This window comes from Pogoniulus pusillus, chromosome 7 (assembly GCF_015220805.1).
Source record: "Pogoniulus pusillus isolate bPogPus1 chromosome 7, bPogPus1.pri, whole genome shotgun sequence".
NCBI lineage: Eukaryota > Metazoa > Chordata > Aves > Piciformes > Lybiidae > Pogoniulus > Pogoniulus pusillus.
In genome coordinates this window covers 36,769,719-36,795,141 of record NC_087270.1, presented here as the reverse complement: position 1 = coordinate 36,795,141, position 25,423 = coordinate 36,769,719, and the positions used below count along the sequence as shown (strand labels likewise).

Sequence of the window (25,423 nt, the reverse complement as noted above, 5' to 3'; positions counted from 1 at the left end):
CAGGCTGTGAAAGAAAAACAATGGTGATGTCTGCTTCACTCATAGGCCTGCTGAGATGGATAAGAACAAGAGTATAAACATAGATAAGGCATTTAGGCACTGCCTGGGCTCTGGGATGCATTTCTCTCTAACCTCAACTGCCATCTCTCTGATTAATCCACTTGCTTCCTAACCCCCCTGGCCGACCCTCCTGTCTTCCTTGGGCACAAGGCAACGTCTGGGGTAAGGTAGAGGGGTGGGAGAAGGTGAAAGGGCTGTTGGGAGCCCCTCCTGGGGACTCAGGTTTCTGGGAGGGCTGTTGTGTTTCTGTATTTCCTTGTATATCTCTGTATATAACTGTATATATACTGCAAATATCTGCTGGTGTATTGTGCTAAGCTGTAAAGATAAGCTTCATTCAACGTCCAGAGCAGCTGAGTCTAGTTTGGGTGATTTCCAAAGTGTGGGAACCAGGTAACACCCAAACCACCACACCCTCCCAGCCACACAACCTTTTTATCATTCTTTCTCACTGTCCATCTTTAGTATTCCATTCCTTACTGCCCTTTAAAACTTTCTACAGGCAGCAAAGCCAGGACATTTTAGCTAAGAAAAGGTCTGAAGTGAGAGGAGTTCAGCATTTGTCTTCCACAGCAAGTACTGAAGTGACTCATGTGTTCAAATGCTACTCAAGACAGACATTTGAACAGGCACCAAAATCTCTTGAGAGTTCACACTTGAAGTGTGTGTAACAGCACAGTTCAAGTGAAGCTTTTGAGAAGTCTCAGCACAAATATGAATATTTAGAGAATATAATCTTTCTGGTGCTTGTTTTTCCACCTTCCACTCCAAAATCACTCTTGTTTTCCTGATGATTTCATGCAGAATCTGTCATCATCCCAGAAGCACAGAGCATTTTTTGCTCCAACAGAACTGTAGGGTTAAATGCTTCTGGAACTAAGATGGTTAGAGTGGGAACAATGAAGGCACTGAGTGCTTTGTGACATGAGAAAGAAGAGGATATCCACACATGTTGAACAGAACAGATGTTTTAAACAAGAAAACATTCCATTTACCATTTTCAACATGGGCAAGTCTGTGCATGAGAGGCAGCCACACAAGGCACTGAGGAGGTGGGTCAGCCATCAACGTGTCTAAAAACATGTTTAGCATGATCTTTTTCTGCAAAGAAAAGAGAAAGAGGACTTAATTACAAGAGAAATTTCCATTTTACACACCAAAACCTACTTCAACCTTAAAAATCTCTAACTCAACTTCTATTGAGACTGTTTCATAGGCTAGAAATTCTTTGCTCAAGGAGTTCAACCTATATCAAGGAAAGAGGTATTAATATTAATTTGACACTTTCAGCCACAAGAAGCTCCTAGCCAAGCTGGCAGCTCATGGTTTGGACAGATTCACTCTGTGCTGGATCAAGAACTGGCTGGATGGCAGAGCTCAGAGAGTGGTGGTGAATGGTGTCACATCCAGTTGGCAGTTGGCACCAGTGGTGCTCCCCAAGGATCAGTGCTGGGCCCAGTCCTGTTCAATATCTTTATTGATGATCTGGACGAGGGTATTGAATCCAGCATCAGTAAGTTTGCAGATGACACCAAGCTAGGAGCAGGTGTGGACCTGTTGGAGGGTAGGAGAGCCCTGCAGAGGGACCTGGCCAGGCTGGATGGGTGGGCAGAGGCCAATGGGATGAGATTGAACAAGGCCAAGTGCAGGATTCTGCACTTTCGCCACAACAACCCCAAGCAGCACTACAGGCTGGGGACAGTGGCTGAGAGCAGCCAGGCAGAGAGGGACCTGGGGATGCTGACAGATAGTAGGCTGAAGATGAGGCAGCAGTGTGCCCAGGTGGGCAGGAGAGCCAGTGGCATCCTGGCCTGGATCAGGAACAGTGTGGCCAGCAGGACAAGGGAGGTTATTCTGCCCCCGGACTCAGCACTGCTCAGGCCACCCCTTGAGTCCTGTGTCCACTTCTGGGCCCCTCAATTCAAGAGAGATGCTGAGGTGCTGGAACATGACCAGAGAAGGGCAACAAAGCTGGTGAGGGGCCTGGAACACAAATCCTATGAGGAGAGGCTGAGGGAGCTGGGGGTGTTTAGCCTGCAGAAGAGGAGGCTCAGGAGTGACTTCATTGCTGTCTGCAACTCCCTGAAGGGAGGCTGTAGCCACGTAAAGATCAACTGATTCCTTGAAATGTCACCATCCCCAAGGTAACTGCACTGCTGTCATAAACTACAGCAAGCATTGCCTGACCAGACAGTGACCAGGAACTGGTTGGTGTCTGCAACTACCTGAATGGAGGCTGTAGCCAGGTGGGGTTGGTCTCTTCTGCCAGGCATGCAGCAACAGAAGAAGAGGACATAGCTTCAAGCTGTGCCAGGGGAGGTCTAGGCTGGATGTGAGGAGGAAGTTGTTGGCAGAGAGAGTGATTGGCATTGGAATGGGCTGCCCAGGGAGGTGGTGGAGTCGCTGTCCCTGGAGGTATTCAAGCTAAGCTTGGCTGAGGCACTTAGTGCCATGGTCTGGTTGCTTGGTCAGAGCTGGGTGCTAGGTTGGACTGAATGATCTTGGAGGTCTCTTCCAACCTGCTTGATTCTACAATTATTCCAAGAAGCCTCTGCAACAGGGAGTGCAGGCAGAGCCAGAGAGAAAGTCAGGCTGGTTTCCTAGGAGTTGTGAAATTAATTGTGGCTTTAACTTGGAACTATCATACAAAAAAATAATTAGATGGGTTTTGTTTGTTTGTTTTTTTCCTTCCTTCTTTTTTTTTTCCATGTGAGTTGTTTTGTGGTTGTTGGATTTTATTAATGGAAGAGGTTTATATTTAAAGCAGCAATATTTTGGTGGCAAATACACACATTTAATAGCTCTGCCTTGGAAAAAGGATATGGAATTAGCATTGCCTATTCCAGTTATCATTAAGGAAAACTCTAACAAATATTTAATTTCACTTCTTCCAATTTCTGTAAGGTCTCCCTGCTCCAGCCCCATCTTTAAGCACTGCAAGGATGCAGAGTGAAAACACAGACCTACTGGAACAGGTCCAGGAGGCCACAGAAATGATCTGGTATCTGGACCCTCACTACTGTGAGGACAGGCTAACAGTTGAGGTTGTTCATCCTGGAGGATAGAAGGCTCCCAGGAGATCTTCTGGTGCCCTTTCAGAAAGCTGGAGACAGACTTTTTAGTAGGGCCTCTTGGGGCAGGACAAAGTGGGGATAGTTTTAAACTAAAAGAGGAGAGATTCAGGCAAAAGGAGATTCACCACTGAGGACACTGAGATACTGGCTCGGGTTGCCCAGACAAGTGGTAGATCTCCTATCCCTGGAACTGTTCCAGGTCAGGTTGGATGAGGCTTTGACCAACCTGGTTCAGTGAAAGACATCTGTGTCCGTGGCAAGGGTGTTGAACAAGATGATCTTCAAGGTCCCTGCCAATCCAAACCCTTCTATGATTCTATAGCTGTGACTAGAATCAGTCAGAGTTGGAAGGGACCACAGGGATTGGCCAGTTCCAAGCCCCTTGCTATGACCAGGGACACCTTACCCTAAATCAGGCTGGCCTCACCCAGCCTGGCCTTAAACCCCTCCAGCAATGGAACCTCAACCACCTCCCTGGGAAACCCATTCCAGGCTCTCACCACTCTCATGCTCAACAACTTCCTCCTCACCTCCAGCCTCACTCTGCCCACCTCCAGCTTTGCTCCACTCCCCCCAGTCCTGCCACTCCCTGACAGCCTCAAAAGTCCCTCCCCAGCTTTTCTGTAGGCCCCTTCAGATCCTGGAAGGCCACAAGAAGGTCACCTGGGAGCCTCCTCTTATGTAGCCTGCACAGCCCCAACTCTTTCAGTCTGTGCTCACAGCAGAGCTGCTGCAGCCCTCTGAGCATCCTCCTGGCCCTGCTCTGGACACACTCCAGCATCTCCACATCCCTCTTGGAATAGAGGCTCCACAACTGGGAGCTGGACAGTGATATATAATACACACAATGGCAGAAGAACCTAAATCTATGAGGAAAGCTTCGTTCTGCTATAGGCAAAGATGTTCCTCAAATTAAAAAGACTGGTTCTCTCTAAGGAATAAGATCCTTACGTAAGAGTTAAAGTCGCCGTGTGGAGTGATGCAATTCCCACAGAGGCCACAAGAGGGCGGCAGGGACACAAACTTGGAGGTTTTCTCTCACCGACACAGGTGGGAGATTTTGTAACCAAGTTGGCACATCGCACAGCATCATCACTGCTGCTGCTTCTTGTGTGGCTGGGCACTGGCGTTCTGGGCAACGGCTGAGCTGACAGAAAAGCAAAACAGCCATCTCCTTCTCTTGGAAACTATGAACGTGCCAGAGAAACTTAAAAATGACCTTGAGGTGCTTGAACGTGTCCAGAGAAGGGCACCAAGTTCTGGGCTCTTCAATTCAAGACAGACGTTGAGGTACTGGAGCATGTCCAGAAAAGGGCATCAAGTTCTGGGTTCCTCAATTCAAGAGAGATGTTGAGAAACTGGAACGTGTCCAGAGAAGGGCACCAAATTCTGGGCTCCTCAATTCAAGAGAGATGTTGAGATACTGGAACGTGTCCAGAGAAGGGCACCAAAGCTGGTGAGGGGCCTGGAGCACAGCCCTGTGGGGGTGTGCAGCCTGGGGAAGAAGAGGCTCAGAGGTGACCTCACTTCTGTCTACAGCTACCTGAAAGGAGGCTGTAGCCAGGTGGGGTTGGTCTCCCAGGTAACCAGTGACAGAATGAGAGGACACAACCTCAAGCTGTGCCAGGGCAGGTTTAGGCTGGATGTTAGGAAGAAGTTCTTCACAGAATATTCCAAACTGAATGCCACCAGGGCAGAGTGGAAGGGGATATAGCTGTATACTGTCAATCCCCTCCCTTTAAACCCCAGACAAACTACAACCAGCCTAGATTTTAGGAGCATGCAGAGCAATTATCAAGCAGTGCCAAAGCCCTGTGTTGTCAACTCTTACTTGCTGTGGGAAGCAGGTCCGTACAGAATGCTCCGTGTATCCGAAGGAAGGCCCCTCAAAGACAGCTGTTGGGAGCTTCAGAACTTCCCTCAAGAACTGATCAAACTTTGTAAAGATCATGAGGCCGTTTGAATCGGATATCTGAGAGAAAATGTCTGGAAGAAAACAGAAGGAAAACCTACAGTAAATACAGGTTTGCTAAAAATCATTCATTTAAGCCCCAAGAAATTTCTTCTTGTCACTATCCATTTCTTGTCGCTTCCTATAAAGATCCAAGTCACACCTGAACATCTTTGAACGTGCTCTGATGATGGCAATCTTCCTGTTTCCCCTCTATTTTACCTTACCTAGTCTTCAGTTTTTGAGTCCCCAACAGAAGAAGGACATGGAACTGTTAGAGTGAGTCCAGAGGAGGGCACAAAGATGCTCAGATGGCTGCAGAAGCTTTGCTATGGGGACAGGCTACAAGAGTTAAGGCTCTTCAGCCTGCAGAAGAGAAGGCTTTGAGGACCCCTTATAGTGGCCTTCCAGTATCTGAAGGAGGCTACAGGAAAGCTTAGGAGAGACTACTGACAAGGTCTTGTAATGACAGGACAAGTAGTTATAGGTTTAAATTGGCAGAGGGGAGATTCAAACCAGATGTTAGGAAGAAGTCCTTTACAGTGAGGGTGGTGAGACACTGGAATAGATTGTCCAGGGAGGTTATGGCTGCTCCCTCCCTGGAGGTGTTCAAGGCCAGGTTGGATGAGGCCTTGAGCAACCTGTTCTAGTGGGAGGTGTCCCTGCCTATGGCAGGGGGTTGGAACTGAATGAGGGTATCTTTGATGTCCCTTCCAATCTAAAGCATTTGTGCTAGTTTGAAGCTAGCTGGAATGTTTTGGTGAGAAGAATTAGATCACAGGCTGTGAAAGAAAAACAATGGTGATGTCTACTTCACTCATAGGCCTGCTGAGATGGATAAGAACAAGAGTATAAACATAGATAAGGCATTTAGGCACTGCCTGGGCTCTGGGATGCATTTCTCTCTGACCTCACCTTCCATCTCCCTGATTAATCCCCTTGCTTCCTAACCCCCCTGGCCAACCCTCCTGTCTTCCTTGGGCACAAGGCAACGTCTGGGGTAAGGTTGAGGGGTGGGAGAAGGTGGAAGGGCAGTTGGGAGCCCCTCCTGGGGACTCAGGTTTCTGGGAGGGCTGTTGTGTTTCTGTATTACCTTTTACCTTGTATATCTCTGTATATAACTGTATATATACTGCAAATATCTGCTGGTGTATTGTGTTAAGCTGTAAAGATAAGCTTCATTCAATGTCCAGAGCAGCTGAGTCTAGTCTGGGTGATTTCCAAAGTGTGGGGGGTCAGGTAACACCCAAACCACTACCCCATTCTATGAGAAAGCAGGAGCTAGGAAGTATAGCAGAAGTTACAGAACATCACATCTTGAAGGTTACACCTTTGAAATAAAGCAACACAAAACCCTCTGAGAAGTCTTCCTAGAATTAAAGGAAGTTGTAAAAATCACAACATTGAATCTAGCAGAAGTCCTGGAAGGAAGAAATTGTTTACATGAAGATTGATGAGAACCCAGCTCAGACTGCCCAGGGTGGTGGTAGATGCCCCATTCCTGGCAACATTCCAGGTCAGGTTGGTCAGGGCTTGAAGCAGCCTGCTCTAGTTGAAGATTCCCCTGCTAAGAGCAGTGGGTTAAATTAGGTGACCTTTAAAGAGGTCTCTTCTCAACCAAACCTTTCTGTGATTTGATGACCTTGGTGAATGTCAAGGTCAGGTTGAATTTATGCACCACAGCATTAGAAGAGAGCATCAAAAGTAGAGCAGTCAGGAATTCGGATGCAATGACCTCCCCCTCTGAGTCTAAGACACACAAGCAATGCAGCTTCATCTACCCTTCATTGGACACCTTCCAGTATCTCAACATCTCTCTTGAATTGAGGAGCCCAGAACTGGACACAGCACTCAAGGTGTGGCCTGAGCAGTGCTGAGCACAGGGGAAGAATAACCTCCCTTGTCCTACTGGCCACACTGTTCCTGAGCCAGGTCAGGATGCCACTGGCTCTCTTGGTCACCTGGGCACACTGCTGGCTCATCTTCAGTTGCTATCTACCAGCACCCCCAGGTAATGATATCCTATTAATCTTTACCTTCCCCAGTTTAACTGCTAATTACCAGTGTGTAAGTCCCCTGCAGAAATGAGTTCATCTTTCCTTTGGTTATAAACCCACTTTTTTATGAGTGCAAGATGTAGGTTCTATTTTCTCATCTTCATTTTCACAGCTTTAATTACTTTCATTTCAAAATCATTTAAATCTTGCATACTCTTCAGGTTAATAGACTGCATATACCCAGAAGAGTTCTGTCCATTTTTAAATACAGAATCACAGAATCCCAAAATCCCAGGATGGTGGAGGTTGGAAGGGACCTCTGGAGATCATCTAATCCAACCCTTCTGCTAAAGCAGGGTCACCCACAGCAGATTGCCCAGGAATTTGTCCAAGAGAGTTTAGAATCTCTCCAGAGAAGAAGACTCCACAACCTCTCTGGGCAGCTGGGACCAGGCCTCCAGCACCCTCAGAGGAAGGACCTGGATCCAGAACTTCGGATGTGGTCTCCTTAGAGCAGAGCAGACCTGCTGGTCATTATTCTTCTGAATGCCCCCTGGAGGGCATTGGCCTTCTCTGCCATGAGAGCATATAGCTGGCTCAGAGGGAACCTGTCCCCCAGGACTGCTAGGTCCTTCTCCACAGAGCTGCCATTCAGCAGTTCAACCCCTAACCTGTCTTGGAGCAGGAGATTATTCCTCCCTAGGGGCAGGACCCTATACTTGCCCTTGTTGAATTTAATACAAGTGCTGTCATGTTCCAGTCATGATCATAGAATCAGCCAGGTTGAAAGAGACCTCCAAGATCATCCACTCCAACCTAGCACCCAGCCCTGCCCAAGCAACCAGACCATGGCACTAAGTGCCTCAGCCAGCCTTGGCTTCAACACCTCCAGGCACAGAGACTCCACCACCTCCCTGGGCAGCCCATTCCAATGCCAATCACTCTCTCTGACAACAACTTCCTCCTAACATCCAGCCCAGACCTCCCCTGGCACAGCTTGACACTGTCCCCTTGTTCTGTTGCTGCTTGCCTGGCAGAAGAGACCAACCCCACCTGGCTACAGCCTCCCTTCAGGTAGCTGTAGACAGCAATGAGATCTCCTTATCACCCTTAACTTGGGTATTGCAGACTTCTTCACCAGCTCTTTCATTCAGAAGATCACTGCAATAATTTCTCTGGTTTACCCAAAAGAAGCCTTTCTGAAACAGTCTTTTTTTCCCACGGACCTAGTTTTGATCACTAAATTGAAGCTTATTTTGTCACCACAATCCTGTTTGATGTTTCATTACTGACAGTGTCTTCAGTAACCTCACAGACAACTCCTTGGCTGTTCAGTGAAGAATTCTGCTATCTGTCACATCTTGGGGAATGTTCAGGTGTTACTAATATTAGCACTTTTATTAGAGAAATTTTCCTTTATGGAAGACTCTGACTCTGCAGTTATCTCAGGGACCTAGTTTTCCTCTTTGAGGGATTTGCCTTTTCTAAAGAGACTTTTTGATCCCAAGATACTTCTGCTTTATGTCTGTGCAGCTGGCCTAATATTTGCATAGACCCACAGGATTGTTTAGGCTGGAAAACACCTTTAAGATCATTAAGTCCAATCATTAGATCATTGAGTCCTAATTCTCCCAGGCAATCAGCAACAGAACAAGGGGACAGAGTGTCAAGTTGTGGCAGGGGAGGTCTAGGCTGGATGTTAGGAGGAAGTTGTTGTCAGAGAGAGTGATTGGCATTGGAATGGGCTGCCCAGGGAGGTGGAGTCGCTGTCCTTGGAGGTGTTGAAGCAAATCCTGGCTGAGGCACTTAGTGCCATGGTCTGGTTGACTGGCCAGGGCTGGGTGCTAGGTTGGACTGGCTGATCTTGGAAGTCTCTTCCGACCTGGTTGATTCTATGATTACTCAGTCACCTGCTCTTTAGAGGGTAGTAAATAACCCTCAAAGACAAACCCTCAAATGAAACAGAGGCTGACAGTGCCTCTTCTCAAGAGCTCACCTCAGGATCAGAACAGGCATATGATAGCAGCTCCCTAATGATGAGGAGTTATACTTTAGCTCTCATACACAATTTCAGTTCAGTGTTGCCACACTATAAACACTCACTTTTTTTAAAGCAGAGAGAGTAAAAGGGAAAAGAACATGAAAAACCACTGCTCAGACTCAGTGATCAATGGCAGTGGCATCTCTGTACAAGGAGATGTTTGGTTATGGTTGGACTTGATGACCTTGAGGCTTTTTCCAGCCTGGTGATTCTGTGATTCTATCTTAAAGGTCTTTCCCAACTGAAACAATTCTACAGTTCTACATGGTTGTTGCCCAGAGAGGTGGTTGAGATATTCAAATTGAAGCTTAATGGGCCTCTGGACAAACTGGTCTAGTTGAGGATGTCCCTGCTGACTGAAGAAGTTTGGCTAGATGACCTTTGGAGGTCCCTTCCAGCTTGGACCATTCTATGATTCTGTGGTTTTTAGCTATTATGAAACAAAGCAGCAACATCTGCACAGAAGTACAGCTCCAAAAGCTCTCACCTGAGCAACAGCTGCCTCCTTAACTCACCTTTCCATGCACCATGTCAGGATTATACCCCTCCAGCATGCACCACTTGACAAATACACTGAGTTTCACCTACCATTTTACTTCATGGTTACTCAGACTTGTCTGTGTCAGCCAGAAGACTTTGAAGACTTTTTCTTTCCCCTTCCTTTAATGAATTGCTATGGTTTCACAGGGCATCCTTTCACAGAAGTCATCTCCCCACACAATAAAATCTCATGTATCCACATGCCAACTGCTTCTGTTCTGGTTTTGTTAACAGCTTTCCCAGAGTGAGGGAAGCCTGCAGCTCCCCACATCTCCCCTCCCAAACTTTACAGGGCATTCTCTGCTTCCCATTCCTTTGTCTCAGACAGACAAATAACCAACAGTTAACAGTTTAGTTATTCTATTACTTGAGTTCTGGTGATACTTGGAAACTTAGTTTAAGGACACAACACATTACTTCTTTTCTCTGCCCTCAGGAGCTTTACAAGACCCTGATGCCCCAGTTTTTCACCCACACTTACTTCACAGAAAGCTCTCCTATGACCTAGTCTGAGAGGTCAACAGCCTAATTCTATCCAGGTTTAGAGAAAGCTTTTCCCTTCTGCACACATTTCCTAAACTCCTAAAATCTCAACTCCAAAGTAGCCAAAATCCACTTCTTCTGGACAATTTTGCTAATCTCTCACCAAAGTCTCAGCCTCTGTGTCTAGTCTCACATACAGCACTGTGAACATTCTAGAGGTTAATAGTGAGGCAGTTCAAGTCTTTAACTTCTCTCCAACTGAGCAGAGACCACGAGAAGCACATAAAGAAGCACACAGAGAAGACTGAGAGGGGATTTAATCAATGTTCATAAACATCTGAGGACTGGGGGTCAGGAGAGCGGGGACAGGCTCTGCTCACTGCTCTCTGGGATAGGACAAGGAGCAATGGGTGAAAGTTGCAGCAAAAGAAATTCCACCTCAACACAAGGGGGTGTAAGGGTCACAGAGCACTGGAACAGGCTCCCCAGAGAAGTTGTGGAGTCTCCTTCTCTGGAGACTTTCCAGGCCTGTCTGGATGAGTTCCTGTGTGATCTGTGCTAGATTGTGTGGTCCTGCTCTGGCAGGGGGGGTGGACTGGATGATCTCCTTGGGTCCCTTCCAACCCCTAACATCCTGTGATAAGGGGACAGAAGCACGCAGAAGTGACACTGTTCACACCACATGGTGCAAGTGAACGCAGTGCCACAGCCATACAAAGCAGCTGCAAATCAGCATGCATCTTTTTCTTTCTCAGTTGACTTGTGAGATTATTATACCTGACAGGACAACAAAAAAACCCTCACCAAGCCCAAGTTTTACATAGGTGTGGTCAACAGTTAACATCCTGTCATAAGAATTAGACCCAAAAGATCAAATGTGTGTAAGTCACACACTGAGAAGGCGAGGAGAAGGTATTGACTTTTAACACAGGATTAAAACCAGCCCAGATGTGCTAAAGCAGGGCCTGTTGTGACAGGACAAGGGATGATGGTTTCAAACTAAAAGAGAAGAGATTCAACTATGCAGGAGGAAGAGTATTGGTTTTATAGTGAGGGTGGTGAAACACTGGCCCAGGGTGTACGAATAGTTGATAATTGCCCCATCCCTGGCAACATTCCAGGTCAGGCTGGACAGGCCTTTGAGCAGAGTGTACTAGTTGAAGGTGTCCCTGCTGACTGCAAAGGTGCTGGACTAGATGACTTCTAAAGATCTCTTCCTATCCAAACTATTCTGTGATATCATTGATTCTCTACAGCAGAAGGTTCATGGAAGAAAAAGAAACCCAAAACAACAACAAAAATAAAACCACAGAAACAAGCAACAACCCCCAACAAAGTAAGACTGATTAAAAGACAAATAAGAAAGTAGAGACTGTAATTACAGAAAGAGAAGCTGGAAGGGGTGCCTCAGATGAAGCAGAATCATAGAATGGTTTTGACTGGAAGGGATCTTAAAGACCATCTAGTTCAACCCCCCCTGCCTTAAGCAGGGACACCTTTCACTAGAACATGTTGCTCAAGGTCCTGTTCAACCTGACCTCAAACACATTCAGGGAAAGGGCATTCATGGGCAACCTGTTGCAGTGTCTCACCACCCTCACTGTGAAGAATTTCTTCCTAATATCCAGTCTGAATTTCCTCTTTTCCAGTTCATTCCCTCTGGTCCTATCACTACAAGCCCCTGTAAAAAGTCTCTCCCCAGCTTTCTTGTAGGCCTTCAATGGGTACTAGAAGGCCATTGGAAGGTGTCTCTGGACCCTTCTCTTCTCCAGGCTGAAGAGCCCCAACTCTTGCAGCCTGTGCCCACAGGAGTGGTGCTCCAGCCATCAGATCATCTTCATGGCCCTTTGCTGAACCCACTCCAACAGTTCCATGTCCTTCTTTTGTTGGGGTACCCAGAGCTGAATGACTGCAGGTAGGGTCTCACAAGAGTGGAGTAAAGGGGGAGAATCACCTCCCTCATCCTGATGGCCACACCTCTTTTGATGCAGTCCAAGATATGGTTTGCCTTCTGGGCTGCAAGTGCACACTGCTAGCTCATGCTGTTTGTCATCGACTGACAACCCCCAAGTCCTTCTCTTCAGGACTGCTCTCAAGCCATTCTCTGCCCAGCCTTGATTTGATTGCCCCAACCCAGATACAGGACCTTGCACTTGATGCTGCTGAACTTCAGGAAGTTGGCATGGGCCCACCTCTCAAGCCTGTCCAGGTCCCTCTGAATGGCATCCCTTCCGTCCAGTGTGACAATTAGGCCACACAGTTTGGTGTCATCTGCAAAGCTGCTGAGGGTGTGTTCAGTCCCACTGTCATATCGCTGACAGAGGTGTTCAGCAGCACTGGGCCCAGTACTGACCACTTGTCACTGGTCTCCATTTGGACGTTGAGCCATTGACCACAACTTTCTGAGTGTGATTACCCAGCCAAATCCTTATGCAGCAAGTGGGCCCCCCACAACATCCTCAAACTAAAAGAGATACCAACAAGTTTGACACTACCAGCAAAATCACACCTGAAGTTTTACATCTGAAGAAGCACCTAAGTATTGAAAAATAAACAGGTGCACTTGTGAAGTCTAAGTGACAACATCAGTCTGGTTTATGGACAGCAGATGACATGGGTGACAAAAACATGAACAGAGCAAGCTCCATTTCAGTATAAAAATGGCTAAATAAAAAAGTCAGCTTTCAGAACTTAACACAGTAAAACACAGAGAATAAACCTTATGAGGAGCAACTGAAGGAGCTGTTTAGTTTGAAACAGAGGAGGCTGAAGGGAGATCTCATGGCTGTCTGCAGCTACCTGAAAGGAAATTGTCAGGAGGTTGGTGCTGGTCTCTTCTCACAGGTAATCAGTAGTAGAACAAAAGGGCATGGCCTCAAGCTGCAAATGGGTAGGTTTAGATTGGACATTAGGAAAAAAATATTCAGGGAAAAAAGTGGTCAGGCATTGGAATGAGCTGTCCAGGGAGGTGGCTGAAGCACCAACCCTGGATGTGTTTAGAAGTCACTTGGATGTGGTGCCTGGGGCTATGGTTTAGGGTGAACCTTGTAGAGTAGTGCTATGGGTTGGATTTGGTGATGCTGAGGGGCTTATCCAACCTAAATGTGTCTGTCATTCTGAGAAGCTAACTATTCCATGAGCTGAAAGTACTTATATCTCAATTTGTCCAGGATTTTACCACTACACATTGTTGCTAACATACCTCACTAATTACCTCACAGGTAATTAGTAGAAGAACAAGAAGGAATGGCCTCAATCATAGAATCATAGAATCAGCCAGGTTGGAAGAGACCTCCAAGATCATCCAGTCCAACCTAGCACCCTGCCCTAACCAATCAACCAGACCATGGCACTAAGTGCCTCATCCAGTCTTTTCTTGAAGACCCCCAGGGACGGTGCCTCCACCACCTCCCTGGGCAGCCCATTCCAATGCCAATCACTCTCTCTGTGAAGAACTTCCTCCTAATATCCAGCCTATACCTACCCTGGCACAACTTGAGACTGTGTCCCCTTGTTCTATTGCTGGTTACCTGGGAGAAGAGGCCACCCCCCACCTGGCTACAATGCCCCTTCAGGTAGTTGTAGACAGTAATAAGATCACCCCCCTCAAGCTGCGAGAGTGTAGGTTTAGATTGGACATTAGGAAAAAAATATTCAGGGAAATAGTGGTCAGGCATTGGAATGAGCTGCCCAGGTTGGTGGCTGAGGCACCAGCCCTGGGTGTGTTTAAAAATCCCTTGGATGCAGTGCTTGGGGCTATGGTTTAGGGTGAACCTTGTAGAGTAGTGCTATTGGTTGTATTTGGTGATGCTGAGGGGCTTATCCAACCTGAATGTGTCTGTGATTCTGTGAAGCTAAAGTATTTCATGAGCTGAAAGTACTTACATCTCAATTTGTCCAGGATTTTACCACCACACATTGTTGCTAACATAGCTTTCACTGAAAACACTGTCAGCTTCCCATGGCCCTCACTGTGGGGAAAGAAAAAATTACATGGTAAGTAATTGCTACATGGAAAGAGAAGTAACAAAACCACTTGAGGCCTAGGAAGGAAATGCCCTCCATTAACTACTAAAATCTGCCAAAGGCTATTTTATGTAAGATTAAACCAGTGACAACACTAACAGCACTTCTGATACATTGGTAGAGTTAACAAGTGTCTCATCACACATCAAATTTCCTTGCAGAACTATGACAAATGCACAGATAAAGAGACTACATTTGCCTCCTTCATCCCATCACTGTCCTAGAAAATAAAGTAACATGCTAATGAAATTTCTCCATTAAACCCCATTTGTTCACTGTAAAAGAAATCTCATTTTTACCTCTGCTACCCTTTGTTAGTCGCTATAAATTCTTACTCCTTGATTTAAGAAGCTCTGATGCTCAGATATACATTTCATTCTACAAAGAGTTCAGTGATTGATGGCTAAAGGAGAAGCTGTTTGATGCCCTGAATATGTCACATAGAGCAGGAGTGATATGAACAATGTTTTATTCCAATTTAAGTTAATAAAGCTGCTCTGCTATCAGAACAGATGGCACACTAGGGAATTCTTTTCAAGAGGAAATGAATTTGTCTCTATGGGAAGCATGAAGAAGGCCATTCAGCAGAGCATGAGATGTAGAAACAGCTACGTGTATTATTCCTCTTACCAGAAAGAAAGATAAGGATGAAATTATGAGGGAATTAAGTCTCCAGGAATGCAGAAGAAGGCTTGCTGGGTTAAAGCACAGCACCGCTGATGGTGGTCAGTTTCTCCAGCTTAGTGCTGGGCAGAAGGCACACACACCCTGCCCCTCTCTCTCTTGAATTCCTCTGCCTGTCACAGTGACAAAGGAGTCAGAGAACCTCTGATATATGATGAACATTCTGGAACACAAATCCTATGAGGAGAGGCTGAAAGAGCTGGAGTTGTTTAGCCTGGAGAAGAGAAGGCTCAGGGGTGACCTCATTGCTGTCTACATCTACCTGAAGGGAGGCTGTAGCCAGGTGGGGTTGGTCTCTTCTGCCAGGCAAGCAGCAACAGAACAAGGGGACACAGTCTCAAGTTGTGGCAGGGGAGGTCTAGGCTGGATGTTAGGAGGAAGCTGTTGGCAGAGAGAGTGCTTGGCACTGGAATGGGCTGTCCAGGGAGGTGATGGAGTCACCGTGCCTGGAGGTGTTCAAGAAAAGCCTGGATGAGTTACTTAGTGCCATGGTCTAGTTGACTGGACAGGGCTGGGTGCTAGGTTGAACTGGATGATCTTGGAGGTCTCTTCCAACCTGGTTGATTCTATGATCTTGGAGGTCCCTTCTAACCTGGTTGATCCTAGGATTCTAAGTATCATCTTCTGTTAGCAACTCCATGGTGAGGGGAAGGCTCCTAACCTAAGAGTACTTGAAGTATAAGCTGCTATTTCTCTAACACACAGCCAGAGTAACTTTCAAATGTTCCTTCCACAGAAGAGAGGCAACCTCTCCTAGAGCTATAGCTTCAGCAATATCTCTGAAGAGGAATGGCAATCCAAAGGCCATCACTTTACCTGTGACCCTCTCTTTGAAGAAGCTAAACAAAGGAAGAAAATGAAACACATTAGACACTTATTTCAAGTTATATAAAGGTTAGGAAAAGGTAAAGATTTCAGCTCTCCCCTTTTCTGTCTTCTCTCTTAAGCAGCTTTCTCAAAGGGTAAGTGTGGAAAAATAAATAAGATTTGAGCACATCTCAAAACAGTTGCCTCAAAAATTCATGGCCTGCAAGCCTTGACCTCCACTTCTATCTAAACAAATCTTTTCAGCTGATTCTTAACTTGGACTCTCAGTCTCACTTTCTCTTTTCTTTTCAATAGGTAATTTTCTCCCCAGAGAGTTCAGCTTTGATTTAATTTCTAGAAGAAAAATCTCAAGTGACTAAACCCATCAGTATCTCCTCACGTGACACACACTTACCCTTGCAAGTTATTCTATGGTGCCTTCAGATATCAGGACTGCTTCTGCTGACCTTCTGTTTATTAATCAAGAGAAAACCCAAAACTCTTTCTCCTGCAGTCTGGCAGAAATGTAACTTTCAGTATCTTCTCTTCCTGTCTTTCTACCCCATTTCTATTCAGTCTGCTGAATTCCCTATCAAACAGAAAAGGGGCAGAATCTTCAGCATGATTTTGAAATCCCGGAACCATCAGGAGTTCTCAGGCTTTGAAAGAGAACTTGGGGGAGTTTGTCTTTCATCCAGAAAGCTTCTTCCAGTTGCCTTAAGAAAGCCTCATCCTGTACATTTTCCAAACCAGGTGGTCTGCAGCAGACACTGACAGCAGTGATGTTCATATCAGCCTGCCCACTAATCCTGACTCAAGCTCCCAGCTGGCTCACCATCCATCCCCAGGCAGAGAGCCATGCACTCCAGCCACTGTCTCACAGAAAAGACAACTTGCCCTCCTGCTCTGTTCCTCTTAAAGAGCCTGTTGCAGCACTCCAGTTGTGTCAGCTCTCCTATCATGCCCTCTCTAGAAGAATCAGATCTGGTTTTCCCCATGCTGCATGCAGCAGTGTCTCAGAGACACCTGGTCAGGCTGATTGCCCAGCAATGGCAGGGGAGCCTTCTGCACAACACTGGTCTGAAAGCACCTCCTTACACCTATGCATCTGCTTTAAGTGAGTTCCTTCCAGCTCTGCTCTGCTGATCACAAGGTTCCTCCTAATGGCATCACTCCATGATGCTCACCAACTCACTCTCTTGCTTGCTGTTGTCCTGGTTTGAGCTAGAGCAGAACTAATTCTGTTCAGTGATTTGACTTCCCAGCTGAGTCTTTTCTGAGTGACAGCAATTTCTGCTGTTACTAGCATGTTTTTGCATACAGCATCTGCTTCTAGGAGTAATAATGTTGATGTTTAGAGTTATTGCCAAGGATTGGGGTGCAGACAGGCTCTTATTTGTGCTTGCTAAGCAACCCAAGGTCACTCCTAAATCTTGTGTGCCGTGTCCATAGAATTGTAAAGATTGGGGGTGCAGTGAGAGGTGACACCTGGAGGGACAGGACAGGTGACCCTAAACTGATCAACAAAGGATTTTATTCCATGGACATCATTTTCAGTGTAAGGTTGAGGGACCACAAGGGTCAAGCCTCTTCTTCAATAGTCACTGTCTGAGAAGGACTCTGTTCATTCTGCCCTTGACCCTGATTTGCATGTTCTTGAATCCAGTTGCAGAATCCAGTTGCTGAGTCCAGTCTGGGACTTCTCCAGTGCCTGCCTACAGCATCAGTGCTAATGGTGACATCATTGCCATCAGGGGCCTGAGCTCAGTATTGGTTTGTATCCATTTCTATCTATTTCATTTTATTGTTATTCTATTCATTAGAGCTGATCTAGTTTTCTTTTCCAAGCCATAAACCTTTCTCCCTTATTGTCTTTCTCTTCCCTTTGGGAAGGGAAAGGAGTATCATAGAGAGCATCTGTCACCCATCTGGAGGCCAGCCCAGCCCTAACCCTTCACAGTTAGTCATACTCTCCCTCCTCCTTATAACACACTACTTTGTTCCCAGCATACAGTGTGGTTTGATAATTTAATTTGAATTAAAAAGTTGTTCACCCACTGTGAAATAAAATCATAGAATCAACCACGTTGGAAGAGACCTCCAAGATCATCCAGTCCAACCTAGCACCCAGCCCTATCCAATCAAGAAAAATGTGATACCTAGGAACGATGAAATCAAAACCTGACTGCTATCAAACAGCCAGAGAGGCTCAGGGGATGAGCCTGAGCTGCCAGTAATGAGTTAAGGACTTCAGAAAGCATGAGAGGATACTGGGAAAAATAGACCAGGAACAAACTGTCCCAAAGCTCTGTGGGAGAAAGAAGCAAACAACAGCACAGCTCCTCCTTACAGCTCACTGTGGATGCAGCAGGAACCATCATTTCTGTACCACTGTGAGCAGTGTCATTCTGTGGGTCCCAGTGAAGTGTTCTCTGTGCTCTAAGCTAAGCTCTGACTGAAATACTATCATGGGGAAGGTGCTGGTGAAAGACTTTTGATTCCTGTCCCTGCTTGGTGCAAAGCCAATGACTTTGTGATGTTACCACCAGCACCATGCTGTAAGAAGTTACCTTGCTATATTCACCCCAACAACCACACTGCTGCCCTGGTGATACAGTTCCAGCTCTATAGTTCTTTTATAGTTCTTTTTAAAACATAAAGTATAATTTGGGTTGGAAGGGATTTTAAAGGTCATCTAGTTTCAACTCTCCCATCAGAGTCTTGGACAACTCCTGCTAGACCACACTCCTCTAAGCTCCATCCAACCTGACCTTGAAACACTTTCAGGGTTGGAGCCTCCACAAATTCTCTGGGCAACCTGTTCCAGTGCCTCATCACCCTCATGGGGAAGAATGTATTTCCAATGCCTAATATAAAACATAGAACCAATCAGGTTGGAAGAGACCTCCAAGCTCATCCAGTCCAACCTAGCACCCAGCCCTGCCCAAGCAACCAGACCATGGCACTAAGTGCCTCAGCCAGGCTTGGCTTCAACACCTCCAGGCACAGAGACTCCACCACCTCCCTGGGCAGCCCATTCCAATGCCAATCACTCTCTCTCCCAATTTCCTACTAATATCCAGACTAGACCTCCCCCAGCACAACTTGAGACTGTGTCCCCTTGTTCTATTGCAGGTTGCCTGGGAGAAGAGACCAACTCCACCTGGCTACAACCTAGTTTCTTTCAGTTTAAAGCCATTATCTCTCATTCTGTCACTACACAACTTTGCAAAAAGTCTCTCTCCAGCTATTCTGTAGGTCCCCTTTAGGTACTTAAAAGGCTGCTATAAGGCCTCCCTAGAATCATGTCTTCTCCTGGATCCACAACACCAAGTCTTTCAGCCTGTCTTCACAAGAGAAGTGCTCCAGCCATCGGATCACCTTTGTGGCCCTCCTCTGGACCTGCTCTAGCAGTTTCATGCCCTTCTTGTGTTGGGGGCTCCAGAACTAGACACAGCACTACAGGTGAGGTCTCACCAGAGGGGCAGAATCCCCTCTCTCCACCCACTAGCCACACTGCCCAGGATGCAGTTGGCTTCTGTGCTGTGAGGGCACTTTGTCAGCTCCTGTCCAGCTTTTCACTCACCAGCACCTCAAGTCCTTCTCCGAAGGGCTGCTCTCTAAACATCCTCCACTCAGTCTAGACTTGTGCTTCGGTGTTGTAGGCCACACTGATGAACTCCTGAAGAGGGAGCCTCAGCCTACCTCTCCTTTTACTCTTGGTTCTCCCACTGCTCCATGCAGCAGCGCAGCACCCCAGCTTCTGTCTTGATCCTAAATGCTAGGCAGAGGGAGCTGAAGGGAATCTGTCACACTGTGCTGGGATCCAGCCCGCTGCTTGAGTTCCACAAGAGGCACAGCTTGCAGAGCTGGGGGCAGAAAAACCTATCTCTGACCAAAGCCTCAATCCTTTGAGCCAGTTCCCTAAATCACAACCATTTCTATTTTTAAATTCTATGTTTTCTACTGTGACCTGTCTCAGAATAATTAAACCCATCAGCTAAAAACCTTACAACTTGTTTCACAACTAGAACCAAATCACAACTGAACAGCAAAATACACAGTTGATTCTGCTGTCATAGCTGTCCTCCTGCTCCGAGCTTTGGGTTGTTTGAATCTGTCCTCAGCAAGACAGGAATTGTTCTGAAGTCTTTGACTTTTGGGGTCTTTTTTGGTGATGATAAGGTTAAGAAAGGATCAAAGCCTGGACATTATAAGCAGAGCGACTCTTTGGTATATTGACTGTTGCAAATTCTTAGCTAAAAGCCTGTGACAGTATCCTGGCCGCAAGCAGTCCTCTATTGCTAGGAGAGGGCAAATGCAGAAGAAAGGTAAGACTGAAACAAACTGCTAGGAGAGGGGAAAAGCAGAATAAAGATAAGACTGAAACAGTATCTGACGTGAAAAAGGGAGGACAAAAAGAAGTGCTAAATCACAGTGAAAGATTAGCAGTTGCTACTCAGAGAACCCACACAGACACACCTACTTAAGAAGATAAGCTCACCAAACCCTGAAGAAAGAGGCTACACAAGAAGCTCATAGAGGTGAGCAAAAGGAACTGCCTGGACAGTCTCCTGAACGAGCAATCAAGCTTCTTCCAGTCTAGGAATGAGAATTAGCCTTTATGGGGTCACAGCATGTTAGAATGGGATAGAAGTTGCATTACAGAATGGTCTTGTGGATCAAGAGTTAGCAAAACACTTCGCACTGTTTCACAGCAGCGCTACACCACCTAGAGGTTAACATTAACGTTCTACCACAGCCTGTAGAGCACCGTTTCACTTCATCTTCAGGTGAGACACACTGCACACAGCAGCCTGCCACTTACAGAGGGCACTAACCCACCTTCCTTAAGAAAGCAGGTTTGGAGAGCACGCCCTGCTGCTGCGGCAGTGTACATCTCTAGCACAACACTCAACACAAGCGCGCGGCTGCGGCACGCGATTTCAGACACAGCATGCGGACAGTTTGCCAGACTCATGCAGTTGTTGGCTGCATTCAGCTAACTAAAAAAGAAAATTAGTTGAAGAGGAGTTACTAGCCTGTCATATGCTGCTATCATGAAGTTGAGGAGGAGGCTGATGGATTGCTCTACACTGATTTGGTGAGTAGAAGGAAGGCGTTTGTTTAGCTGGTAGTAGATGGATGAAATGATTGTTTCTAGTCGAGACACGTTGATCTCTGTGTTATGATCCAAAGTGTTAAGGCCATTATCTCGGAAGGCTTCAATCATATTCCAGATATCAACAAGATGAACTAAAAATAAAGGAAAAAAAATTAACTTCTCTTCTGTAATGCATGCAAGCTTACTTTTATGGTACTGTTTCTGCTTACTGAGTTAGCTTTTATTCTGGAATGAACAGTTACTTATTTGGACCCATAGAGTATTTATATTCGGAGCTCCTGTCGGCTAGTTTAAAGTAACAGAGCAGTGCCCAGACACCTTGAATGCCTTTAATTCCACCCTTTGACCTCTGGGTGCTCTAGGAAAGCAACTTCCTAAAGGAGAACTTGCTAAAGTCATCTTCCATCATCAGGGCAGCTATTAGGTATCTCCATCTGAAAGACACATCAGCCATGTTCTACAACCACTACAATCTGGTTACAATAGCTTTGAACATCCTCACGTTGACTAGTCCTTGAGTACTGAGGGAGGAACTTGATGTTCCAGTTAAACTACAGCTATTTCCAGTTGATCCAGTTGCCAAGTCCAGAGCACAACACCTTGTAAACATAGGTCTTCAACTCTAAACTAAATTAGAGGAACTAATTGTTCCTCCAAATTACTCTGCTGTATCTTAGCACATATCTAAGAAGTGTTAACAGTGTAGAGAAAAAGGTTTTCAAAGCCACACTGAGTATCTGCAGAACCACACTAAATAACATTTTTAAGTGTTTCCAAGCTTGAAAAGTAGGTATGAGAGTGGGAGAAGACATCTAAGGATCAAAGGAAATCCTCCACTCCAAACTGAAAGTGATCCAACAGTTACAAAGGACAGACTTAACTTGCTAACTTCACACCTTTCCTTAACTTCTAAAACAAGGCTCTGAAGTAAGAGTGTGAGCTTTAACATTTCACAGAATCATAGAATGTTTTGAGTGGGAAGGCATCTTTAAAGGCCATCTAATCCAACTCACCCTGCAGTCAGCCAGGACATCTTTGACTACGGCAGGTTGCTCAGAGCCCCATCCAACCACACCTGGAATGGCTCCAGGGATGGGGCAACTACCACCTGTCTGCGCAAGCCGGGCTAGTGTCCCACTACTCTCACTGTAAACAACTTCTATCTTCTCTCTAGCCTGAATCTCTCCTCATTTAGCCTAAAACCATCACCCATTGTCCTATCACAAAAGGTCATGCCAAAAAAGTCTATTACCAGCTTTCTGATAGGTCCCTGTAAGCACTGAGAGGCCACAATTAGGCCTTCCCAGAGTCTTCTCTTCTCCAGGCTGAAAAAACCCAACTCTCTCAGCCTGTCCTCAGCCCTTGGGTCTTTTCTGTGGCCCTTCTTACATAAAACTAATCTTACAGTTTCTCACATAAAAACCACACAATGATAAGAACCAGGCTGCCTCTTCACAGCAAGCATAAGACCTGCACCCAAAGATGATGAATGCACAGTCATCTATACATACACACATGGGAAAGGTTACTCAAGGCATAGGCATGGCATCAGAGAGTTGGGCCCAAAGTGTCAGTGCAGTAGCCTCAGCATTTCTTAATATCTCTCTATCGATTCAGAGAGGTTTTTTATTCAAAAGCAAGAATTACAGCCCAGGATTAACTCTTTTCCACAGGGACAAAAAAGTTGGAAGCCATCCACCAAACAAAAGGCACAGGGGGTTGTCACCACAGCCCTGAGACACCAACAGCCCAGGGACAGCTGTGCTTAAGTGACACATGTCCTCTACAGGTTTCCTCAGCTGATGTCCTGCCCTCTTCCACACCAGACACACACCAATTCCACTGCACTGGAACCCTCCTGCATACATCAGTCTGCTCCACTTTTTGCCACATCCAGCTCAACACCGGTAGCAGATCGCAGAGTAGGATCATCTATTTACCCTTGAGCCGATCCTTGCTTTGGTATCCAAAGTCAAAGCAGCACAGAAGAGAATGAGAAAACTTACACTGACTAGTATGGTACGAACACACAGATTTCTCTATGTTGCTACATTTCTTCTGTGCCACCATAATCAGATCCAGTCACTTCCATGCTGCATCGCCAGTCTCAACAGCTGTGCCTCGCTATGGGGTGGTTTGTGTGCACCACGATAGAACAGAAGCTCCAATAGCTCAAGATTGCTCACATCCAACACTGAAGGCAACTGAAATACGTTGAGCTGGCCCACGCATTTTAAACTTTTGAAACATTAAAGAATAAAAATGAAGATGTTAAAGAGCACCAGATGAAGACTGCTGCCTCTTTCTAATGGTATCTTTATTCTCTGGTTCATTTAATTAACAACTATCACTGTCTGATAAAACATAGCTTGCTCTGGCTACACTTCACATTCACAGGGGGAGCCCATTTGAATCAGGCATGCAGGAGGAATGTTGGAAGATGAAAAGAGTAGTTACAACTTACGATTACATCTCTTCTGTACGAAGCGCAGCTTACAGGCCGTTCGGTATGTTGAAAGTCTGATGACATCAAAATTCTGGGCTCCTAGGAAGAAAGAAAAAGGTGCTGGTTTTCTTTCCTCTGCACCATTCAGACAGAAGGACTTCAAAAATAGTATCAATGTTTCCTCACAGACATCACCTTAGTCATAGGAATGGAAGCATAGGATGGTTTAGGTTGGAAGGGACCTCAAAGATCATCCAGTTCCAATCCCCCTGCCATAGGCAGGGACACCTCACACTACAACAGGTTGTTCAAGGCCAAATGTGATGAAGATTTTTCATTATCTCATAGCAAAGTGATTTTCAGCAGTGTGTTATAAATTGACCTCAGTTTGAGACTGACATGAGCTACTCTGGTGGCCAAGAAGGCCAACAGCATCCTGGCTTGGATCAGCAATAGTGCGGCCAGCAGGACTAGGTCAGGGATTGTTCCTCCTGTACTGGACACCGGTAAGGCCACACCTCAAATACTGGGTTCAGTTTTGGGTCCCTCACTCCAAGAAGAACATTGAGGTAGTGAAACATGTCTAAAGAAGGGCAATGGAGCGCATGAGTCTTGTGAGCGGCAACTGCAGGAACTGGAGTTGTTGAGCCTGGAGAAAACAAGGCTGAGGGGAGACTTTCTCGCTCTCTGCAACTCCTTGCAAAGAGGTTCGAGTGAGGTGAGAGTCAGTCTCTTCTCACAGGTAACAAGCAACAGGACAACAGGAAACAGCCTCAAGTTGTGCCAGGGTAAGTTTAAGTTGGAAATGAGCAACAAGGCCTTCCCAAACAGGGTTGTCAAGGCCTGGAACAGGCTGCCCAGGGCAGTGGTTATCCCCATCCCTGGAGGGGTTTAAAAGCCCTGTAGATGTGGTGCTGAGGAACATGGTTTAGAGACGACCTGGCAGTGTTGGGTCAATGGATGGACTTGATGATCTTAAAGGTCTTTTCTAACCTAAAAGATTCTACTATTATCTTCAAAAGGAGCAAGAATTAAGAGGTGAGTGGGTAAGGAAGAGGATTGTGCTGATGCATCATTGTTGCATTCCCCTCTGGACCCTCTCCAGTCAGAGACTCTCCTGTGCTGAGGATCCCAGAGCCAGACACAGCACTGCAGGTGGGATCCAAATAGAACAGAGCAGAGAGGCAGAATCACCTCACGTAACCTCCTGGCTGCGCTGCTTTGGATGCAGTCCAGGAGACAGTTTGCTTCTGTCCTGTGAGCATACATTGCCAGCTCCTGTCCAGTTTTTCAGCCATGAGCAGCCTCAAGTCCTTCTTCAGAGGGCTACTCTACATCGCTTCATTCTCCAGCCTGAATTACTACTAGGGACTGCCCTGACCCAGGGGCAGGACCTTGAACATGACCTCGTTGACCTTCAGAAGGTTCTCATGGACCCATTTCTTGAGCCTGTCTAGGTCTCTCTGAATGTTGTCCAAGAGCAAACGGTCACTGACTATATTGATTTTACACGCTGCACATCTACTCTGAGTATGAAGCTCACCTAGAAGGAAAAACATTTCTGTGTTCACTTTGCACTGAAATATTCCACTACAGGACAGGTGAAGCTTGGAGACCTCAATCTTCTCATACCAACATGCCAAAGAGTCTTACAAAGAAAGGCAGCTCAGAATGTCTACACACCAGCACTGTCACTGATCAGACTGGATGTGAGGAGGAAGTTGTTGAGCATGAGAGTGGTGAGAGGTTGGAATGGGTTGCCCAGGAGGGTGGTTGAGGCCCCATTGCTGGAGGTGTTTTAGGCCAGGTTGGATGAGGCTGTGGCCATCCTGCTCTAGGGTAGGGTGTCCCTGCCCATGGCAGGGGGGTTGGAACTAGATGATCCTTGTGGTCCCTTCCAACCCTGACTGATTCTATGATGATGAACAGCAAGAACCACAGTTTCAAAAAAAGAGGGCACCTTGTATAGAGATCATCAGAAGAATTCTGAGTAATTTTAACAATTTGGCCAAAACTCCAAACTAGCAAGGCCATTTCACAGAATCATAGAAGCAACCAGCTTCGAAGAGACCTCCAAGCACATCCAGTCCAACCTATCTCCCAGCCCTATCCAATCAACTAGACCATGGCACTAAGTGCCTCATCCAGGCTGACTCCAACGCTCAAAAGTGACAAGGCAAATGTCATAC

At 46.2% G+C, this 25,423-nt stretch overlaps 1 protein-coding gene across 20 annotated transcripts in view; it reads right to left on the bottom strand.

Moving 5' to 3' along the window:
- LOC135176979 (dystrobrevin beta) overlaps positions 1-25,423 on the bottom strand; it is a 224,099-nt gene that overhangs the window by 177,421 nt on the left and 21,255 nt on the right. For 18 of the 20 annotated variants that reach the window (XM_064146514.1, XM_064146518.1, XM_064146523.1 and 15 more), the window contains exons 4-8: positions 23,253-23,333; positions 20,706-20,919; positions 14,032-14,117; positions 4,966-5,120; positions 1,056-1,161 (exon numbers count right to left, since the gene is read on the bottom strand). In XM_064146514.1, coding sequence (XP_064002584.1) covers positions 1,056-1,161; positions 4,966-5,120; positions 14,032-14,117; positions 20,706-20,919; positions 23,253-23,333 — 642 coding nt within the window. Of the gene's footprint in view, positions 1-1,055; positions 1,162-4,965; positions 5,121-13,300; positions 13,337-14,031; positions 14,118-20,705; positions 20,920-23,252; positions 23,334-25,423 lie in introns of those variants that run through there. The other 2 variants (XM_064146529.1, XM_064146531.1) reach the window with 2 other exon arrangements.